The following is a 20,272-nucleotide window of genomic DNA, read 5'->3' on the forward strand; positions in this document are numbered from 1 at the left end:
TCTACTTCTGAAATTAAAGACTTGTTGAATTGAATTTTAAAAAAACTGAGGCTCAGCGATAACTTGATTTTAAAATAGCTAAATTGGAGGTTTGCAGAATTGAGAAACAGAAGAGCAGAGAATTCCAGCTGTAGTTGGCCAGACTACAAGGGTCTCAAGTCTGATACAGAGGTTCTGGAAGTAGCACTTGGTCCTCCTCTCATTCAAGATTCCCAAAGAATCTTTTCAGTAGGTATGATGAAAAGAATGATATCATAGACTGGTTAACTGGTTTTCAATATGCCGGTGAGGTGCAAGCAGTAGTAGAGTCTGATAGGAGTGCATGGTAGCGCAGCAGAATGACTGCAGTGCCATTATGGAGTTGGCAAAGCCTGAGGGGAAATTCTTTGAAAAATTGAAACAGGATCTTCTCTCAAAGTTTGTGAAAACTCCTTCCCAGTACCTAAAGAGATTTAGAGACCACAAAGAGGAAGGTAATATTTGGGTTGCATTTGTGTGGCTAAGTTAAAGGCCATGAAGTAACCACGTGTGAAGCTATGATTAACCTTATCATGCTTGAACACGTGTTTGCCTCTTGTTTCCCTGAACTGAAGCAGAAGATTCAAATAATTCAGACCATAAGAAGCTGGCCATTGCTGCTGACCTTTGGGTATTCCATACTTTGTTCCATAAGGTCAAACCTGCACCTGGTAAGCAGAAGGAGGGGAAAAAGCAAAAAACAACAACAAAATGAGGGTGGGGTTTCTGATAAATCTTCTCATAAGATCCACAAAATTCAATAATGGTGGTAAGCCACATGATCATGATCAAAACTGCACAAGACATTTCAAAAACTGCACAAGACATTTCAAAAACATAAACAAAGCTGTTTTATTCTGGGAAATATCTGATTTCCTTCCAGGAAAACAAGCATTTTAGGAGTGTCCCAAATGTTATATTTCCATTCAAATTCCTATAATGTGTTTCTGTGTTGCCATCTCAAAGCAAGAAGGTGGACACTGTAAACCTCCCTATGGCCACAGGTCCAGTGAATCTTGTGTAACCTGTGGAGCAAGTGACCATGTGAAGGGGAACCCCAGATGTAAGGGTAAGAACTTGGGGGTCCATTCTGTGAATCGTGCCCTTCCTTATGAAGAGGCAGACATGTTTTATTCTAATTATTGGGTATTCATGATGGTTTATAATGTATAATATAAATGGTGTTTCAAGGAGCACAATGATGTTTCAAGGGGGCAAATTCTCATAGGACCATGCTTATCTGCAGGTTCCTTGCCCAGTGGTATTGGATATGAAGTAGTTTTAGTTTCCCTGGGATCCTGGGAACCTAGATTTGCTGAAGCTTTTGCTTCCATCCTTGATAACACCAAGCATTATTTTAAGGAGAGTCAAATAGTAGACGGTGTGGGTACCTTTGCTATTAGGGAAACTGGGGCCAGTCGAACTGTGGTGGATTTGACACTGGTAAATTCGGAGGTTCTAGCCAGAACTCCTCTGATGCCCACCAAGTTGGCAGGCGGCCCCCCTCTCAACTTTCCAGTTTTGCCTGCCAATCTAACTATCAATGGAGGGAATAGCCAGGATACCTGTCAGTCTGTACAAGCAAGTTCCAGGAGATGTTATGTTAGAGAATGACCTCAGAGACATAGGTCTTGAGGGAGAAACTGCAGAACATCCACTCACTAGGTTTCAAACCAAGCAGCCTTATCCAAGCCTAAGAGCCAGCCTAAAACAAAAGGAAAACCTACCTCTAAAGGAGAAAAAAGCCACCTGCCATACCGACAACAGAGACTGAGGTAGTCTGATAAAGAAAAGGGTTGTCAGAAATTTGCAATTCCCATGAACACCCTGAACTTCAAAGTTTACTTGCAGAAGGAGGTGCCTCTAGGGATAAATTCATTAAGGGTCAGTGTGTGTGTGTCTACCACTTGAAAGCCTAAGGAGACATGCACTCTTCCAGTTTGAGGGTGAATCCTCTGGGAAGCACAGACTCTTTTGGGAAGGTGGCTTACTGTATGGTGACCATACAGTGTGCCTCAGCATGTGGGGGATGAAGTCTTCAAAGTCACCTTGGCATTAAGAAGACTAAGAAGAGGTTAGGCATGCATTCCTACTGCCCAAAGATGGGGCACAAGTAGAACGTCATTGCAGCAGTTGCACTGCTTGCCAGATGTCTGTTTAGAGTGGAACTCAGATTTAGGCTCCACTGGTACCACTTCCAGTAGTGGGTGTACCATTTAAGAGGGTGGGGATTGACGTTGACGCAGCAGGTCTATCCTTGTGGTAGTTGACCATGCCACAATTTATCTTGAGGCCACTGCCACTTCCAAGCCAGTTTCTAGAGCATTATTAGGCATTTCCATTAGGGTTGGCTTCCCTAAAGAAGTTGTCTCTGACTGAGGCCGCAACTTTTAAGTCTAAGTAGATGTAAGTCACGTGGAAGGAATGTGTGGTGTCTTATACAAGTTCCATCCACAAACCAATGGTCTACTGTGTAGATTCAACAGAACTCTCAAACACATGATTGAAGCTCTTATGGAGCCTCAAAGAAGGAAGTGGAACCCTCTGATACCATGCCTGCTATTTTCCTACAGAGACGTGCATCACAAAGGGTTTGTCGATAGCCCCTTTGAACTCTTGTTTGGTCACCATGCCGGGGCACCCCATGATATGGTTTAAGAAGGATGGGAGGCTCCCATTCCTAATGTGACTACCAATATAGTGGGCTATGTGGTTGGATTGAAGAAGACGATGGCCCTTCTGATGGCTCCTGAATCATTGGTACGACTTGAAAGCTTTGCATGCTAATTTTTCCTCAGGCCACAAAATCCTGATCATGGATCCTATAAGGCCTAGAGCTTTACAGAACAAACGGTCTGGCCCTTACCATGTTGATGAAAGACTGGGTGAAGTGAACCTTTTAGTGGATGTATGAAGAGCTATCCAAGCTCCAAAAGTGTTCTATGTAAATAGATTGAAGGAATTCATCCCTACATTTGAAGTGTGATCCCTGTTTTCTGCTTCAGAAAAGGCATCTGAACCTCTCCCAGACAACTTCCAGGCCAGCCCTTCTGATAGTTTCATTGAGGTTGTCAAATTGTCCCCTCAACTGACACTACAAAAGCAAGGAGAGGTGAAAATTGTTTATGCAATTTCTCCCCTTGGTTTCCCTAGCTTATCAGGCTTAAAACCTTGGTGTAAGCCTGACATTGATACTGGAGCTGGTGTGCCTACCAAACAAAGGAATTATAGAATGTGAGACAAAGTAAGATCTCACATCACGTCTGAGGTCAACAAAATGACTGTGGTTATTGCTATGCTAGTCTTCACCCCAAAAAATAACATTTCACATGCTTGTAATGATGGTCCCATTCTTCAAAACTGCAAACAAACATTTCAAAAACATAGATATAGCTGTTTTATTCAAGAAAATGTCAAAGTTCCTATTATAAAGCCACCACGGAGCCAGGATAGAGTAACAAGGCTTTATTGAGATGCTAGAAACAAACCCCTCAGCTGGACCGACACCTCCAGAGCAGAGGAAACAACTGACTTGCAGTATCTTTGCCCCCAAACATTTCACCCAGAGATTCCATAGCTGGCTCACTGAGGACATCCCTCACATTCCAGCCCAGGCTTCCCAAGCCATTACAACACGTCTCTTTTCCTTTCAGCATTTCAACCTGCTTACAACTGCAATTCTATTGTTATTCCAAACTTGACCTCCACTCAACCTCACTGCATCATCCATGACCTTTTCTACTTGCACCAGATCTGAGTACAAGGGGGTCACCCTTCTTCCTCATGACTCCCTTCTTAATACACAGCCAATAACCACACCTCACCCTTATGGTTCTCCCACATGTCTTCTCATTTACCACCTTTAGCCACTGATCCTTTCAGCCACCGATCCTTATCACACTCCAATTTTCTTTTTATCAAATCCACTACACAATCAGTCTCAATAGCTCTTTCCAACCAAGGAGGAATAGCCCTGGCATTGGATGTGCGGTCTCTCATCATCTTAAAAGGCACTCAAACCTACACTGGGCGACATCCGCAACACACATTCTCTCATGGATCACCACCTTCTTACCCTTCCTGCACACTGCCGCCAAACCTATCACTTCCATGTTACATCTATTCACTCTCTTCACTCTTCTATTACTTTCTGGATTATGCAAAGCTGTCCTTTAAATCAAAGTATTTTTGACACAGGACTCCCACAAACTGTATTCCCTTATCTGTCAATAGACTGCATGGTAATCTTCCCCCATGAAAATTGTCTACATAAACTCAATGATGGCCTTACCCGTTGCCTCTCTGACCACCTTATATTGCATCAACCTTGACAACTAATCCACCAACACAAATTTTCCTTGGCCAGATGCCAAATTGACCAGACCCAGAACAGACCCAGAACATCCATTGCCAATTCATCCCACACACGCTCTCAATAATGGCTGCCCCTTTGTACTCTTGCCCTTACCAGACTGGCTACACTCCACACACTCAACGCTCGCTCAGCCTCCTTTCTGCCTCACGGTCAAAACCTGGCCACCAATACTCTCCTCTCAACACCGCCTTAGTATGCAACACACCCAAATGTCCCTCATGCTTCAAATCAAAAATTCTATTACGCAGCAACTTGGGAACCACCACTCATTCCCATGGATACAAAATGCCACCCACATGGATCAACTGCTCCCGAACCTCCCAGAAAGACCTTTCTTCCTGAGCTAGATTCACCTTACCAGGCCATTGTGACTCCATAAAAACTTTCACATGATTGAAGACCTCATCAGCACCCATCACTTCCATCCACTCTTCCGTATCAATGATTCCTTCACAATTCATAAACAACAGGTCTGTGATAACCTCTTCAACAGTCTCTTCTTCCTGTCCACCCAACCTTGATAAATGGCCCACCAAAACATTCTCCGAGCCAGATATGACCTCCATCCTGAGCTCATGACTCTGCAATCTGGTGACCCACCTGGCCATGCTTTGGATGCCATACTCAGGCCTTTAGATTCAAAGATGCTTTTTAGCTGCTTATGATCGGTCCTATTGACAAACTCCACACTCCACACCCCATGCAAAATTGGCAAACTTTTTCACAGCCCAATGACATGCTAGCACTTCTTTCTCTAACCTGTTAGATTTCTGTTAGGTGGTGACTTTAATTAAAACATTGGAAATTATACAGGGAACATTGATAATATTGTAGACAAGGATATTTCAATTAACATCTATCCACTATCTCTGAGAGAGACTACCACAAAAACCTTGGGTAGGAAATTCATGGATGTGTTGATTAGATTGGGATTCAGAGCAGTAACATAAGATCTCAGTCCGACAATCCGGGCAAACATACTTTTGTGAACAAGAAATACCGCTCAAAAATTGATTACATCATTCTGAGAGTAGAAGATTGCCATTGGATCAAAGATTTCCAAAAAGCCCCTAGGGTCGAAAGTGATCATGACCCCCTTGTTTTGACATTATGGTGTGCTAACGAGGGATCAACCATTAAGACGGTATTCCCAGAGGCCACTATTTATAGACTCTCTGGTGGAATATGGTAGATTCCCACTACTTAACATCTAAGATCATGTATACATCCATAGATACATTCGCGCAATGCCTTAACCCAGAGCCACTCACTGAAAGCACATGACACACAACTGGGCAGACATAATAACCTGCATATCCCAAGAATTTAAGAAGCTTTTCATGACCGTGAAGAGCGGCTGGGAAAAGGGCGGCATGGTTCAATACTGAATGCGGACTAGCAAAAAGAACCCTCCTAAAAGCACTAAGGTGCCAAGGTAGTTCCTGCACAGATATCTTAGAAGCAAGGGCAATATACAATCATAGGCTACAATCCAGCAAATTAGAACAAGTGAAACTTGTCTGACATAAACTAGAAAAGGCTGCCTTATCGGGCAACATGAGGGACTATTGGAAAGTGATTACTGATGGTCTATGACCCAAAAATACACTAGCAAATTGGTGTACTGACCTGGTGGGTGAAGCAAAGTGGATAAAAAAAATGTTGGTACTATATACAACTCACTACATTAACAAATTGGATGACATAAAAACTAGAGTAAATATATAGTGCAGGCCCAGATCTGTAGGTATCATTGAATGAGGTAGCGACAGACCTCACTGGATTTGCAAAGGACAGGGCGGTAGGACCTGATTCTATTCCAATAGAGTTCTTCAAGCATGAAAAGGCAATTGGATACCAGCCGCCACCCTAGCATTCATTAAAATGCTGCAGATAAAGATCTTCACAGATTCATGGAAAGAGGCGTTTATTGTTCTGATCTTTAAAAAAGGAGACAGAACTGACCCAGGCTGCTACCACTAAATCTCACTTATCGTGGTTTGGGTGTCTGATGCATCAAAAAATCAGGGCTTGGATTACTGAGTACCGGGTCCTCTCAGAGTACCAATATGGCTGCCGACAGGGTATTGGAACAGTTGACCAGAAGGTAAACCTTAGGTTGATTCTGAATAAATATGTGCTTGCCAATAAAGGCACAATCTACCTAGCATTCATGGACCTTTCAAAAGCTTTGATTGCGTTGATCATGGCAATCTTTGGAGTGCTTTAGGCTCCATGGCAAGGCTGGGCAAGATGGTAAATATCTCAGTCAATATGCACAGTAACCTGAAGACAAGGTAAGACGGAAATTAGAGCCAAGAAACACACACATTCACAATCTCCCCTGGAGTGCAACAGGGTTGTGTCCTGGCCTCATTCATTTTCAATCTCTGTGTAAATTCACTACCAAATATCCTAGCTGATTTCGTGAGCGATGTCCCAAGGATAGCTAAGCAAAGAGTGTGTGCATTTTTGTATGCAGATGATGCAGTCCTAATGGCTAGAACAAAACACACCCTTGAAAAATTGTAGATGGATTGCTGATTATATGATAGAGAGAGGCTTAGCAATTAACGTAGAGAAGTGAATCTTATATGTGTTGGCAATAGAAAACCATGAGGGGAAAAGTCTCAAGTGGGTCAAGCCATTTTTCTATCTTGAGGTGATGGTCTCTAGTGATTTGGACTGGTCACCACACATAAAGCAGCAAGCTATAAAGGCATCACAAATAAATGGCTCAATCCTGAGATTTGGGGCAAGACTGGGTGGATTGGCCATGGATCATACTCTGTAAATATACATGTCTAAATCCACACCACTGTTAACATACGGTGCAGCTGTGTGGTATTACTATCAAACAAACAAAAAAACAAATACCTGAAAACAAATTCCTAAGAAACATCATGGCTTTACCACAGGGCTTTCCAGGGCATCTACTACATAAAGAACGTGAGCTGGCTTATCGAAGACCTTATAGCAATACAACCATTGATTTACTGGCTGTGTCTGTGGGAGAGGACCCAATTATCAATAACTGGGGCCCTATTGAAGAATCTTATGACCACACATTCTTGGACTGCCTTGCCTCAGTTAAAGTATATAAAATCTTCTCTACAGTTTGGCCTTGGTTATTTGTTTAGTTATAAGTTGCGGATAGGTAACTCCACCAAAGGAGAGCTAATAGCAACCTTCTACCCTCAAAATGCAAGAATAAGGAACACAAAGGAGTTACAGAAACAAAGAGCCTCATTACAAATCAGGCAGTCCGGAAATAACGGTGGTGGTAAACCTGCTGCCACCGTTGTTTCCGGACCACCTGATCACAACTCCTGCAGGCGGGAGGTGATGTTTAACACTGCCCGCCTGCAGGCGGACGTGGAAACACCGGCAGCATTACGAGATGCTGCCGGTGTTTCTATGATCCCCATTCCCATTGAGTCCCATAGGACTCAATGGGAATGGGGATTAACACCATTCCGCCTCCATGATTCCCGGAAAACCGGGATTGTAATGCCCCGGTAATTCCGGGAATTACGGAGATGGAATGGTAATACGAGTCCGGCAGTAACCAGGCAGTTTTACCGCCTCGATTACAGCCGGACTCGTAATGAGGCCCAAAGTGTCCGATTTTATCATAATGTTTCCTTTAAAAAGGCAAGGCCAGCATGTGTCCAATAGTTTGTCACCCAAGGGAAAGAGCAGTTATTATGGCCCCCAGAGCAAATCTCTTGTTCAATGGAGAAAGAGTGCCCTCTTTACTAATAAATGATGAGAGACTGTCCTAGCTATGAGAGTGACAAAAATTATTTGTTGCATTTTCTATTTTTTTGGCCCACTCTAACAAATCTAAGAAAGATTTTTATAGTTCCAACACTAATAATCTCCAACATCAGACATGTGCAATTAGCTAGAATACATACAGTTACACAGCTTTATTAAGTTGCTAGAACTAAACCTCCCAATTGGACCAATACCTCCAGGGCAGAGGAAGCAATTGACTAACTTGGAACACAGCAGTATCTTTGCCACCAAGCATTCCACCTTGAGATTCCATAGCTGGCTCACTGATGACATACCCTCCCATTCCACCCCAAGTTCCCCAAGCCCTTACAACAGTTCCTTCCAATGAAGAAAATGTTTTAGGAGTGTTGCAAAGGTTACATTTGCCATTCAAATTCCCGTAGCATGTTTTTGCTTGTGTGGTTTGTTTTATTGATTTATAATGCGCACCATACCCAAGGGTATCTGGGTGCATTACAAGACAGCTTAAATGCAAAAAAACTGATACATACAGTGTAGTCAAAGCAAAGCGAAATGGGTACATACAGTAACAATGACAAAACAGATGTAGGTTACAAACAAAGGCAAGTCGAGTGAAGTAGCATTATCAGAAGAGCATATACAAAAAAATTACAGAGGCCGAAGGACAAGTGCAAAATCATTAGAAAAAGGAGCTACTACTCGTTCATAGCAAGCAATTTGTTTGTGTTGGAACTAAAACTTTGGAAGGTCTGATTAGTACGCAAATGTAGGGGGAGGGCATTCCAGGCTTGTGCAGCTTGAACAGGGAAGCTGTTACTGCCCACTCTTTTCAGGTTGAACTGTGGAACTTTAATGCAGGAGTTGGACGCCCTGGTCGGTCGAGATGAGTTTTTTAAATGATTTTCTCTCTTAGGTATTGTGGGGCAGCATTGTTGAGGCATTTGTGCGTAATCAAGACTATCTTGAAATGGATCCTGTCCTTGATGGAGATCCATTTGTGATTCCTTCTCGTTCCAGAGATGTGATTGCTCCTTGGGATACTCAAGGCTGTTCTTAGAGCATTATTTTGTAATATTTGGAGTTTGTTAAGGATTTGTTTATTTGCTCCTGCATAAAGTGTGTTGCAGTAATCAAGTTTGGACAAGATTAAAGCTCTCACTAGTATAATGCAGCTAATTGTGGAGAGGTATGGTTTACAAGCACGTATAAGCTTACATGTGTAAGAGGTAGCCAAGGCTGTCACATTAACTTGTTTGCAAAGGTTCAAAGTGGAATCTAGGTAAAAGACAAGACTTTTAGTTTTCTTAGCAGATTAGATGATCTTACCGTATATATTGAACGAACAGTACTGGGCATCGAGTTTATTGAGGTTAGTTGGGACACCTAAGATCAAGATTTCAGTTTCTCATCATTCAGGGAGAGGCTATGGACTGCCATCCATGCCTGGATGATGAGATAGATTTTATTTAGTAAGGCAGGTCAGTTTCATAGTTCCCTGAGAGAGGTAAGAGTAGCTGGGTGTCATCTGTGTAGTTTGTATAGATGACACCCAGATGATCCAATTTGTCAAATTATGTCCCGGTAAGTACATTATACATGGTTGAAGAGATGAAAGAACCTTGAGGCACTCCACATGTAATAGGGGTTGGGTCAGCGGCATCCGAGGGAGAGAAGACTCTCATAGATCTGTTATTTAGAAAAGATTCAATCCAGTCTGCAGCTTCTTGTGAGAAGTTTGCTGCTGAAGAGAGGTGTTCACAAAGTATATTATGGTCAACCAAATCAACGGCATCTGATGGGCCCAATAGGAGGAGTAGTGCACATTGGCTGTTATCTTTCAAGTGATCTATTTGCATTTTCAGATCGATCAAGGCAGTTTCAGTTCCGTGGAGAGGCCTGACACCTGATTGTCTAAGCCCTAAAAGATTATTCATCTCTAGATATCACTGAATTTGGAGGTATGGCGCTTTATCAATTAATTTAAGGAGGACCGGGACAGTTGTTATGGGCATATAGGTCGTTGGGATAGTTGGGTCAAGTGTCACTTTTTTGAATATTGGTAGAACCCAAGCATCCTTGAGTTTAGTGGGCACCTGGCAAGTCCTAAAAGAGGCGTTTATTAATTTGGTGATACATGGGGCAAGGTCTCTAGCTACTTCTTTAATAATTTGAGCCGGGTATACATCGCCTTGGCATCTCAATGGTTTAAGGGATGCAATGATCTTTTTGTCCTCTACGATTTGTTTCTAGTAAGGAGGGGTGTGGCAATTATGTTCTGTTTGTTGGCTGGCTGATTGGCGCAGATGGTGAAAGAAATTAGAAAGTGGTCTGTCCATGTCTGGGGTTTGATGTCTGTGATAGAGGTTTCGCAGTTGCATCAGTATCAGGCATATCTGGATGTAGTTTTACCTGATTTGAGCACGGAACTGGTACCTGGGCTAATTCATATGTTTTACAACTTCTGGGGAACAACTGTACAGTGTTTATTTATTTATTTTTTTATTTAAGGATGGCCCTAAATAAAATAGATATATTTTCTGTTTGGGTACAGTCAGTTCATGGTCCATAACTCCAATATGAAATCAGCAATGGGATTCACTGAAGTCAGGCTAACAAATGTGTTCCAAGGTACCACGGTGGATCACGCCTACCGGGCACTCCAGGAATATTCTATATGTCCATTAAGCAGTGAGAGCACAGATCTAAGACTCCAATGGTACTGTGGTATGTAGACACACTCTTTCTCACCTACAATATATCAGCAAGTGATGTCCTTAAGTTTTACAAGAGGTGAATGTTAATGAACTGTATCTGAAATTAACAGGGACTCTTGATAGAATAAAACATCACCTCCAGGGTGGTATTGCTTTCCATAAACAATACTAATTTGGAAACCTCTCCAGATAGACACAGGACCAGTACTAATTCAATCTTACTTTTGGACAACAGTCATATTGGACCCTTTAAAACTGCAGCAGTAGGACCTGAGGGTAAGGTGAAATAATTGCATAGTTGAACTATTTGTCATGAGATTCCTACGGTGGAAATGGGTGCATTATTACTGCTGAGAACGGATTTGAGAAAGCCTGAAAGCAGAAGAGATCTGATCTGCTGACAACAAAACGTTAGAGGTGGGAGCCTAATGCACTTTGTAGCCATGAGGCTATAATGCAGTGTCAAGCACAAGCACGAGGTAAAATCCTATGGTCTTGTATATTGAAAAGGAACATAATGTGATGATTTGGAACAATACTGCCAATTTACATTTTACATTTACATTTCCAAAACACCCGTATTTGAAAACTGTGTGGGCACAACGTTTATCACTAGAAGAATCATACCAAAGAGAGTATGTGGCTACATACCAATAATAAACGGTTTAACACATTCCAGAAACGTAAACCATGTAGGTATGCTGCAAATCAAACTGAATCTATCTAGACTTGAATTAAGCGCAAGCGAAACCTAATGTGTGATCTGCAATTGTGTGTCCTTGCAATGGACTGTCACTTGCACTCAGCATAAGCTAACTAAATGCAACTTACACGTTATCTCCCCTCTTGCTTAACACTTTGAGAGTGTGCACAACAGCAGTCCCTCGGGTTTCCGTTTTTTGATGATTGATCATGACCTAACAAAGAAACATGTTGAGAAAAGGAGAGCGTGGATGTAGGAAATGGGCTTTACATAGCACGCACTCAGCTGTGAGGCAAGAGTGATGTGTATCAAAGGGATCTCGTGATAGGGTGCAATCATGTGGATAGAAATGGAAGGAAATGCTTGTATTTATACACACGGAAGGTCATCGAGTGGGGGGGTGAAGAGAGTTAAAGGTGTGTCAAAAGGTTCGGGTGGGTTTTGCACAATCATTCTTAATGAATAATGTTGTGGATCTTTAGCTATGCTTCTGCTAAAGCTAAATTCCTTTGAGTTTCACACAGTCTGATGTTGTTTTGCCTTCGATCCTTTGTCTTTTCCTGATTCATGTGAGGAAGAAAAACAGTCTGTTACCCTTTCATCAGACATAGAACCCGTAGTATGTGAGCAAAAACAAAGTAATTTAATTTTTGGAGTAAATAATTAAAATCATTCAGTTTGGAATTAAAATAGTCAAATTAACATAATTCAGTTTTCATTTAAAGGTGTATACCATTTAATTGATTCGGCGTGTTCCTTCCCACCTGTCTTGGGGCCTCATTACGACCCAGGCGGTAAGTTACCGCCTGGGCCGTGACTTTACCACCATGGCGTAAACTACGTTTACGCCATGGTGGTTGGCGGACTTACCGCCCCATTCCGAGGTTGGCGGGGCGGTAAGTCCCCAATCCCCATTTACCCTTCCCCATTCCCATTTTTGCCCCATAGGGCATAATGGGAGTGGGGAAGGCGTTAATTACGCCACCGTAAATTACGGTGGCGTAATTAACTCCACGGTCCCTTAGCGCCATGGATTTTAACACCTGCTAAAACAGGTGTTAAATCCGCCATGGCGCTAAGGGACCTCGTACTCAGGCGGTAAGGGTCGGCGCTGTTTACGCCGGCGTAAACCCCTTACCGCCTGAGTCGTAATGAGGCCCTTGGTCTTGATAGGACATTTTGAAAAGACACTGAAGAAAACTTTACTCTTTCTAATTCTTCTAGATGTAGTTTATATTGCCAATTTATTTTTATGTAATATAATTACATTTTGAGACATAAGATCGCTGACTTTTTTCACCTCATAGTTTAATGCCTGCCAGAATCTCTTTTTTGAACTTTATATATATATATATATATATACATTTTTTTTTTTTTAATGAAGGAACATTGTCGTTTTGCACAGAACTGCCACAGGCTCTCCCTTTACAAAGCTGCACCCAGCTTTTTATTGATTGGAACAATCAGTAGTGGAACTATATAGCTCACACATGGATATGTCTGTCAAATTATGTGTCTGATAGTCATTTATTTGTCACGTCTGTCTCTGTTGGAGAAACACATTTGAACAATTTCTCAAAAGTGAATACCGTTGTGTAGCTGGCGGTGTACTCGTTGACAAAATGTGTTCTTTTTTAACATTGCAGGACATTGTACATCCACGGCCATACGAAGCAAAATTTCATGGTCTGGCATTCTGCAATTGAAAAAGCAGCAGGCACAGATGGAAATGCATTGCAAGACCAGCAGCTCGGCAAAAACGACGTCCCTATTATCGTGAACAGCTGCATAGCATTTGTTACACAGTATGGTAAGTAAGACGGATTTGCATCCATCAGGATGCACGTGTGTGATTCCCACTCACAGCATTCATACCTCGTTTGATCAAATTGCATCAGAGGCATGTCATGTTTAAAGGTGATTGTGTCTCGGTAATCAGGCCCCATGCAATGAAATCACACAGCGCTCAAGTGAAGAGGCACTGGCGTCCTGAAAGCAGCTTGGCAGAATATGAGACAGGTCCTCAATGTATTTCCGCAGGCACAGAATAGCACTACCACACATTGCCAAAGTGTGCTTACATTGGAGAAAGCATGGGAACAAAAACCGGCGCAGGACAAAGTAAGTGATAAAAGGTGGTTTGGCAGGTTGAATATGCCACTGTGGCACAGAACTCACTGTTTCCAGGGACATACAGTGATGTAACACCATGAAACATTTTGAGTTATAAAATCCTATTAAATTGATAGAAGAAAACGTCGGTAAGGGATGTTACGGTTAAGATGCATCCCACCCTTAAGACTCCTGTGCTCCAGTAGTTAGCCAGTGGCATCCCACCTTGGCATCCCTTCGAATTTCCCTCCTGGGTTCTCATTAGCACTTGTCCATTCGTACTGCCCCTACTATTTATGCACTTCTCTCACTGCACAATGCATATATGCATTTATAGGAGCATTGGGTAAAATGTGTTTGTATAAGAAAGGGAAAAGCAGATGCAAAATATTTGTCGACGATTGTTAAGTGGCACTTGGTCTGTGGAAGTTTAGTATGGTCGTAGGGTTATATGTACAGTTTTTGGAAGTGATTGGTGGATGGATGTGTGACTGTTTGAAAGCAGGCATTGGGGGAATGTTACAAATATAAAATTAAAAAAGGTAGAAGGGCTGCCCTGTGTGATGGTGTGCACTTGTCATCCAGATATTTTAATGATCAATGCCCTGGAAAGGGCACTGTGTAGACTGTGGATAGTTATAAAGGTTCATCGATTATGTTCCTTATTGTATGCTAGAGAAAAGTATTTGGGACAGAAAATTGTTTCTGTCATTTCATATATTTCTCTAGGATACAATTGTTTCATTAGCACCCTGGGCAGGAGAGCCAGCCAATCAGGTGGCTAGGAACGTGCGATTGAATCGCTGATACAAGCCCATGTTCCAAGCCGCTTGATAGCATGACTCTCCCACCATACGCATCGCGGCCTACCCGTATCATGGTGGCCATCTTGGAAAAGGATTTTACTTCCTACAGCGGGACACAAGCGTCGTCCCGCTGTAGGAAGGAAAATCCTTCTTTTTTTAGCATTCCAGGTTCGCGTTTTGACAACCTGGCTGCTAATGACCTTCATCCCCCACTGCAGGGACTAGAACGGGGGATAACAGCCGGGAGCCCTTGTTATCTACCCTTGCTTTTCTTGGGCTGATAACTTGGGCTGATGGGCCGTCATCCCACGTTCCAGCCCCTGGAATAGGGGATGAACGCAACATTATTCCCTTTAGCATAACACAAAAAGCTAATGTAAATGTTGGTGAATCTAATTGAGTCTATCTACTTTATTGAGAAATGTAAAGTAGACAGAGTTTATAAGATTCTTATTTTTTGTTTCTATTTATTTACTGTGAAAGGTGGTTCCTAAAGGAACCTTTTTTTTCTTTTCTTTTTTTGCAGGAGAGGTCAGAAAGGAAGGGGAGGGAAATGAGGGAAATGAGGGAAGAGGCACCAACTACTAATATGGAAGAGCAGGTGGACAGGGGATGATGTTACGCCTGTGTTACATGTAAGGTAGGGGCAATGTTTCTCATGCTCCTTGATTACAGCTTCAAAAGCACTTTAAAATGACTCCCCACTGTAGAGTGGTGTGTTGCAATATATACAGAGTACGGCTGTCTTCGAAAGATATGGATCAACAGCCTCTTTTATTGCTTGCAAGGTAGCTGGTAGGATTATGTGTCCCACAGAAGTAGGATTAGTGGTTACAGTATTGGTTGAGGAAGATGAGTTGGAGGAATACACCCTACTACTTGCTTTGAAAGGAACAACCTTTCTGAGAGCGTTCATGGAGGTGGCCCCATTGTGGAATCAGAAAATACAATATTAAGGCTTTTACACTATGCAAAGAGAATTGCACCAACACGGGCTTGTAAAGATTCCCAGAATCTTTATTGCAATACTGTGCAGTTTACAAAACAAAGTACACAAATAGCTATTTGGCCGTCAGTACTTCACAGAGACCACCAGAAGGTTCAATGTGAGCAGTGAACAGGAATTGTTAGCTGCACATCAGCATATTTATACAGTTTTCTTCATAACGATGTCCAGCCTCCTACAAGTTAATCATGTACTGGGCTAGGGTCGCGCCAGGTTCATTCCTAATTTACATATCTCGTGCATGCGGTTTACTTCGTAATACATTTTACCAACAAGCACTATTATTTTCTGGGTTTAAATTTACACCCTTTACACATTATTTTCAATGCAGGTCAAACAGATGTTTTGCATGTCATGTTTAGATAGCATTATTGTTCTTTTATACTTGTAGGTTAACATCGCCGATTCAAGTAATCCCCTGATCCCGAAGTCAACAAAGGACAAGGTCTACATGACCCTAACATGTAGCCTGCAGGCAGGTTGGACATTAACTCGCCAACTTTGGTCGAAGAGGTTAAGTAAGAACAAGAGAACACAGGTCGGCCATTTTAGGCCACGGGGTGACTTTGCATGAATAACTAAAATTGCGGCTTTGACCTAAAATGGAGGCTCGATTAACTTAAGGTTACGACCTTGCAATGCGGATTCCCTCGCAGAGTGACTGGGCATAGGCCAACATATACGATGTGGACAAAACAATATTATATCAGTTTTAACACCATAGGAGTACTGGCCAGGTAGTCCAAAAGCTATTTTTACTTTGGTAGCTTTAGACTTTGGTACATTCCCAACAGTAGTAAAGAACTGCCACACCCATGATTCTCTCTGGGTGCTTGAGTTAGGTACTTCCTGTACCTCATCTTCTTGGTCTTCTTCATTGTCTTTGGAAGAACTCAGTTATTTCTGTTGTGTAGGTCCTCCAGCTGCGGGTGGTGGTGGCTCTTGGGGTGGAGGGATGGTATTGTTGATAGGCCCTGAAGTCCCTCGCGCATTGAAACAAGGCACAATCACCATACACAAACTGATATGCCAGACACGAGGTTCAATTCCCAAAATCTAGGGTTTATTGCAAAGCAAAATAGTCTCAGTCGGCTGACTGGATCTCACGTCTCGCAACATGTGTCATCCAGACCTCCTGTGACACAAGAGAGCGAGCATTCTACATCAGTGACATATATACAAAAGGACCATCATACAATCAGTTTGAGACACATCAAAACTGCCCATAATGTATCTTCCTGTACAAGGGCTCAGTGATTGACAATTATGACGAATATGGATATTACTAGATTTAGCAACAGTTGCAATTTGCAAAGGCACAGACAGGATTCTTTGTTACAGAGAACATAATGCTCCTGTTCAGTGAGCAAACTGTGTTCGTAGGAGAGACACATTCCAAGGCATGCTATCTTCTAGTTTCTATTTGTGAGCTAGAGGTAAGCTTAATCTAAAGAGGCCCAACAAGGGTGGCTGTGAAAGAGAGTATAATTCAGTTTCTGCAGTTTCAGCAAGACCAGATGGCACCTGGCTTGGTGATTAAATGCCTCACTGCTCGCCTTCAAGGACTTGTGAGGGAGGAAAACAATGTATTTCTGTCTGAGCTTGTCTCTCACATGGTGCTTGAGGCCTCACTCTGTGCAGGAGCAGAACGAAATTAAATTCATTTTTGCAAAGCATTTGAACAGAAAGCAAGAGGGAGCAAAATGGCAGATTCTATGGGTACAAAATGGACGCTCTATGGTTATGCTGACGATTCTGTAACTGGTGATGCTGGGCATATGATGCGGTTGGTTTTCGGCCAACATAATATAAAATCTATGCTATGGTAGGGTATTATTCTAGACTTACAAACCCTCCTATTGGCCGTAAGCCAAACACATAAACCATACATCGCATCTTCCTCTGACCATGTATCTGATTCTGAACTATGCATACTACTGTAATCGTCATCATCAATATCAATTGACATAAACTCTTTCATAGTTTGTGTTTCATTATTTGCATTCATATCCACTTTGGGAGTGGGAGTTATTTTCTCTGTTATCATGTGTATGCATTCATCACTTATTTCAGAGCAAATAATTGGCAGGCAGTGTGTGCAACAACATCATATCAGGAAGATTCTGAGTATCGTTGCTAAAATTGCAAATAGTTTCCATCCCCATGAGCGTAGCAACTCCCAAAACCAGGAACTTATATTCAGTTCCCAACCACCTGTCGGGGATGAAGGTCAGAACTCAGAATGTCTAACTTCTTTATTGCCGCAAAAATTGTAGGGGAGGAGTCACTTACAAATACACAGCACACTGACCCCACGATTTTCCAAACACCTCCACGGTCAGCCAAAACTATATCAAGAGCCATTCTATTCTGAAGTGTCATTAATCTAATTGCCTTCTCTTCTAGGGTCATATTATACAATACATCAGTTGTTCCATGTTCTCGTGTTTTCTAAAATTCTTGACAATCTTCTTATATTATATGAGTTTATTGCTTGGCCCCAATATGGCATAAATGAGTTTGCTATGTCTCCCGCAAAAAATCCTGCTTCATCATCCCGCCAGGGGCTGGATCTAGATAATTTCGATATCTCAGATGTTCAGGAAAGGAATACCCTGGAGAATAGGATCCCTAAGTAACATGTTCCACCCCAATTTCTAGGTAACCAGGGATAAGCTTTTTCTCCACATACAAAATAAACCGGGTCACCTACATATATTGGTTCTTCTTCTCTTTCAAGTACCGCAATATTCATGCATCTATCGAATGTCCCTACTGAATAGGAAACTTTTTTCCGAAAGGAAAATGGAACAGTGCCAGGATTGTAATTTATTGGTTACGAGGGGGGGCACTAAATCTTTGTTCCCTACTGGGTTAATGTGAAATGTGATTACAGATGACTAATAGGGCACATATAGTCTGTTTACTGGCGCTACTACTGGTTTTATCACTCTTGCTCTGTTAAATATGGAACAGCGTACAGGTTCCATTACCACTTTCTTGAATTCATCTATGTTCATCCTGTCTAATTGACCTGTGCCACTCTTATTCCATTACCCATAAAAGAGGGCACTTAGTGATGCATAGTATGCATTATTAAGGGGTAATGGCTGTACATAACAACCTATTCCTTTTCCGCCATGCTGGGGTAAATGGGTGCAGAGCTAGCAGTTACTCTTGTTCAAGACTGAGTGAGTCATATTCATAATTAAAAGCAATGTGTTATTACCATAACCTTCCCTGTGTCTTTCTTCAATTGGAGGGAGAGTATAAGAGAGTACATGGACTGGACTGTCTGTGACAGATGCTTTCATGGCAGACAAAAGAGAACTCAATGGGTGCACGCTCTCCAAATACGATAATACTGGGATAATGGTCCATAGAATACCCAGAAGTGTTATAATCATCAACATTAATTTCTTACAGCAACTATTTCTAGATTTCTTTATAGTCTCTATATCTATTACATCATCAGCGTTGGTGCAGGAGGGGACGGAAGCAAGTATGGGCATCGTGTGTGACTCTTCTTTTCCAAAAATGTTCGTCGTGAATACTTCTCACAGCAGCGCTCGTTGAAACATCAATATGTTCGAAGAGGTTAACAAAGTGTTTAGGCCAGTTCTCGGTTGCCTGGATTGCTAAATGTGTGGCAAGATTATCATGCCTCTGCACATTGCTCAAAAGACTCCAGAGCAAACATGAATTGCCTTTGTACCATAAGCGCCCCGCTTGTTTGCATGGGGTGATCAACAAATGGATTTTTATTTTCAAAGATAGCACCGGGAAGCCGCCTTCCAGAGCTCCCTGATTGGTACAGCCCCCACGCTCCACTTCCCGAGGCCTCCGATTCCAATTCATCCGTGATGGGAATAGATGCAACAACAAAATATGCAGATCAGATCACTTTTGATTTTGAGAATGTAGGTTATACCTTATCGCTCCAGGTACTGTGTGATTAATGAACAGTGCAGATGCACTTCCAGTTGAAGGCTCAGTGTCAGCCTGTGATGCAGCAAGTGATGAAGCAGGTTCAGCTGGGCAAAGTTGGGGCACATTTAGCCTGTTTTCCTTTTTAGCAATCCTCTCAGGCTTTCTCCCAGGCTCAGGCAGAATTTGTGGCAGAGAACTGGCAATGGTGTCTTTCGAGTTGGATGCAGTTGTTTTTTTCTGGTTGTCTGGGTCAGGCAGTTCTTTCAATGGCAATGGAATTCTTTTCGTGCAGGTGGCATGAATCCACGCCGTACGACCATCCACACGGACTGCAGTATGTGCGGCCAGGAGTATCTGGTAAGGGCCCTGCTGCCTCAGTGCAAGTGATGATTTCCTTTGGAAATTTTTCACCAGGTTCCACTCGCCTGGCTGCAAACAATGCCCCGGCCCTGTATATCTGGCAAGAAGAACCTCCTGCACCTGCTGATGAATCAAACAGAGCTTCTGCGTTAAAATGTCACAGTATGTACTACATATTTAACTTCTGCGTTAAAATGTCACAGTATGTATTCCACTTCACTCAGACACCTAGGCTGTGGTGCACACCAAACATTAGCAGGTCTCCCCTTGACAATTTCGTATGGGGAGAGTTAAGTCCTTGCTTGCACAGACATGTGCATGCACAACAAAGCTAACGGCAGCGCATCTGTCCATTTTAATTTACTGCCTGAACAGATCTTACTTATTTTATTCTTTAAAATGCCGTTTTGATGCTCAACAAGACCGGCACTCATCGGGTGTCTGGCGGAATTGAATTGTATATCACTCTGAAGGCCTGCACAAATC

The 20,272-nt window shown here is 42.4% G+C and overlaps 1 protein-coding gene across 3 annotated transcripts in view; it reads left to right on the forward strand.

Moving 5' to 3' along the window:
* Positions 1–20,272, forward strand: part of ARAP2 (ArfGAP with RhoGAP domain, ankyrin repeat and PH domain 2) — a 1,740,202-nt gene that overhangs the window by 1,253,092 nt on the left and 466,838 nt on the right. For all 3 annotated transcript variants that reach the window (XM_069631830.1, XM_069631832.1, XM_069631831.1), the window contains one exon: positions 13,219–13,382. In XM_069631830.1, the coding sequence (XP_069487931.1) occupies positions 13,219–13,382 (164 nt within the window). The remainder of the gene's footprint in view (positions 1–13,218; positions 13,383–20,272) is intronic.

Source organism: Ambystoma mexicanum, chromosome 6q (assembly GCF_040938575.1).
Source record: "Ambystoma mexicanum isolate Mex_15411 chromosome 6q, UKY_AmexF1_1, whole genome shotgun sequence".
NCBI classification, from domain to species: Eukaryota; Metazoa; Chordata; class Amphibia; order Caudata; family Ambystomatidae; genus Ambystoma; species Ambystoma mexicanum.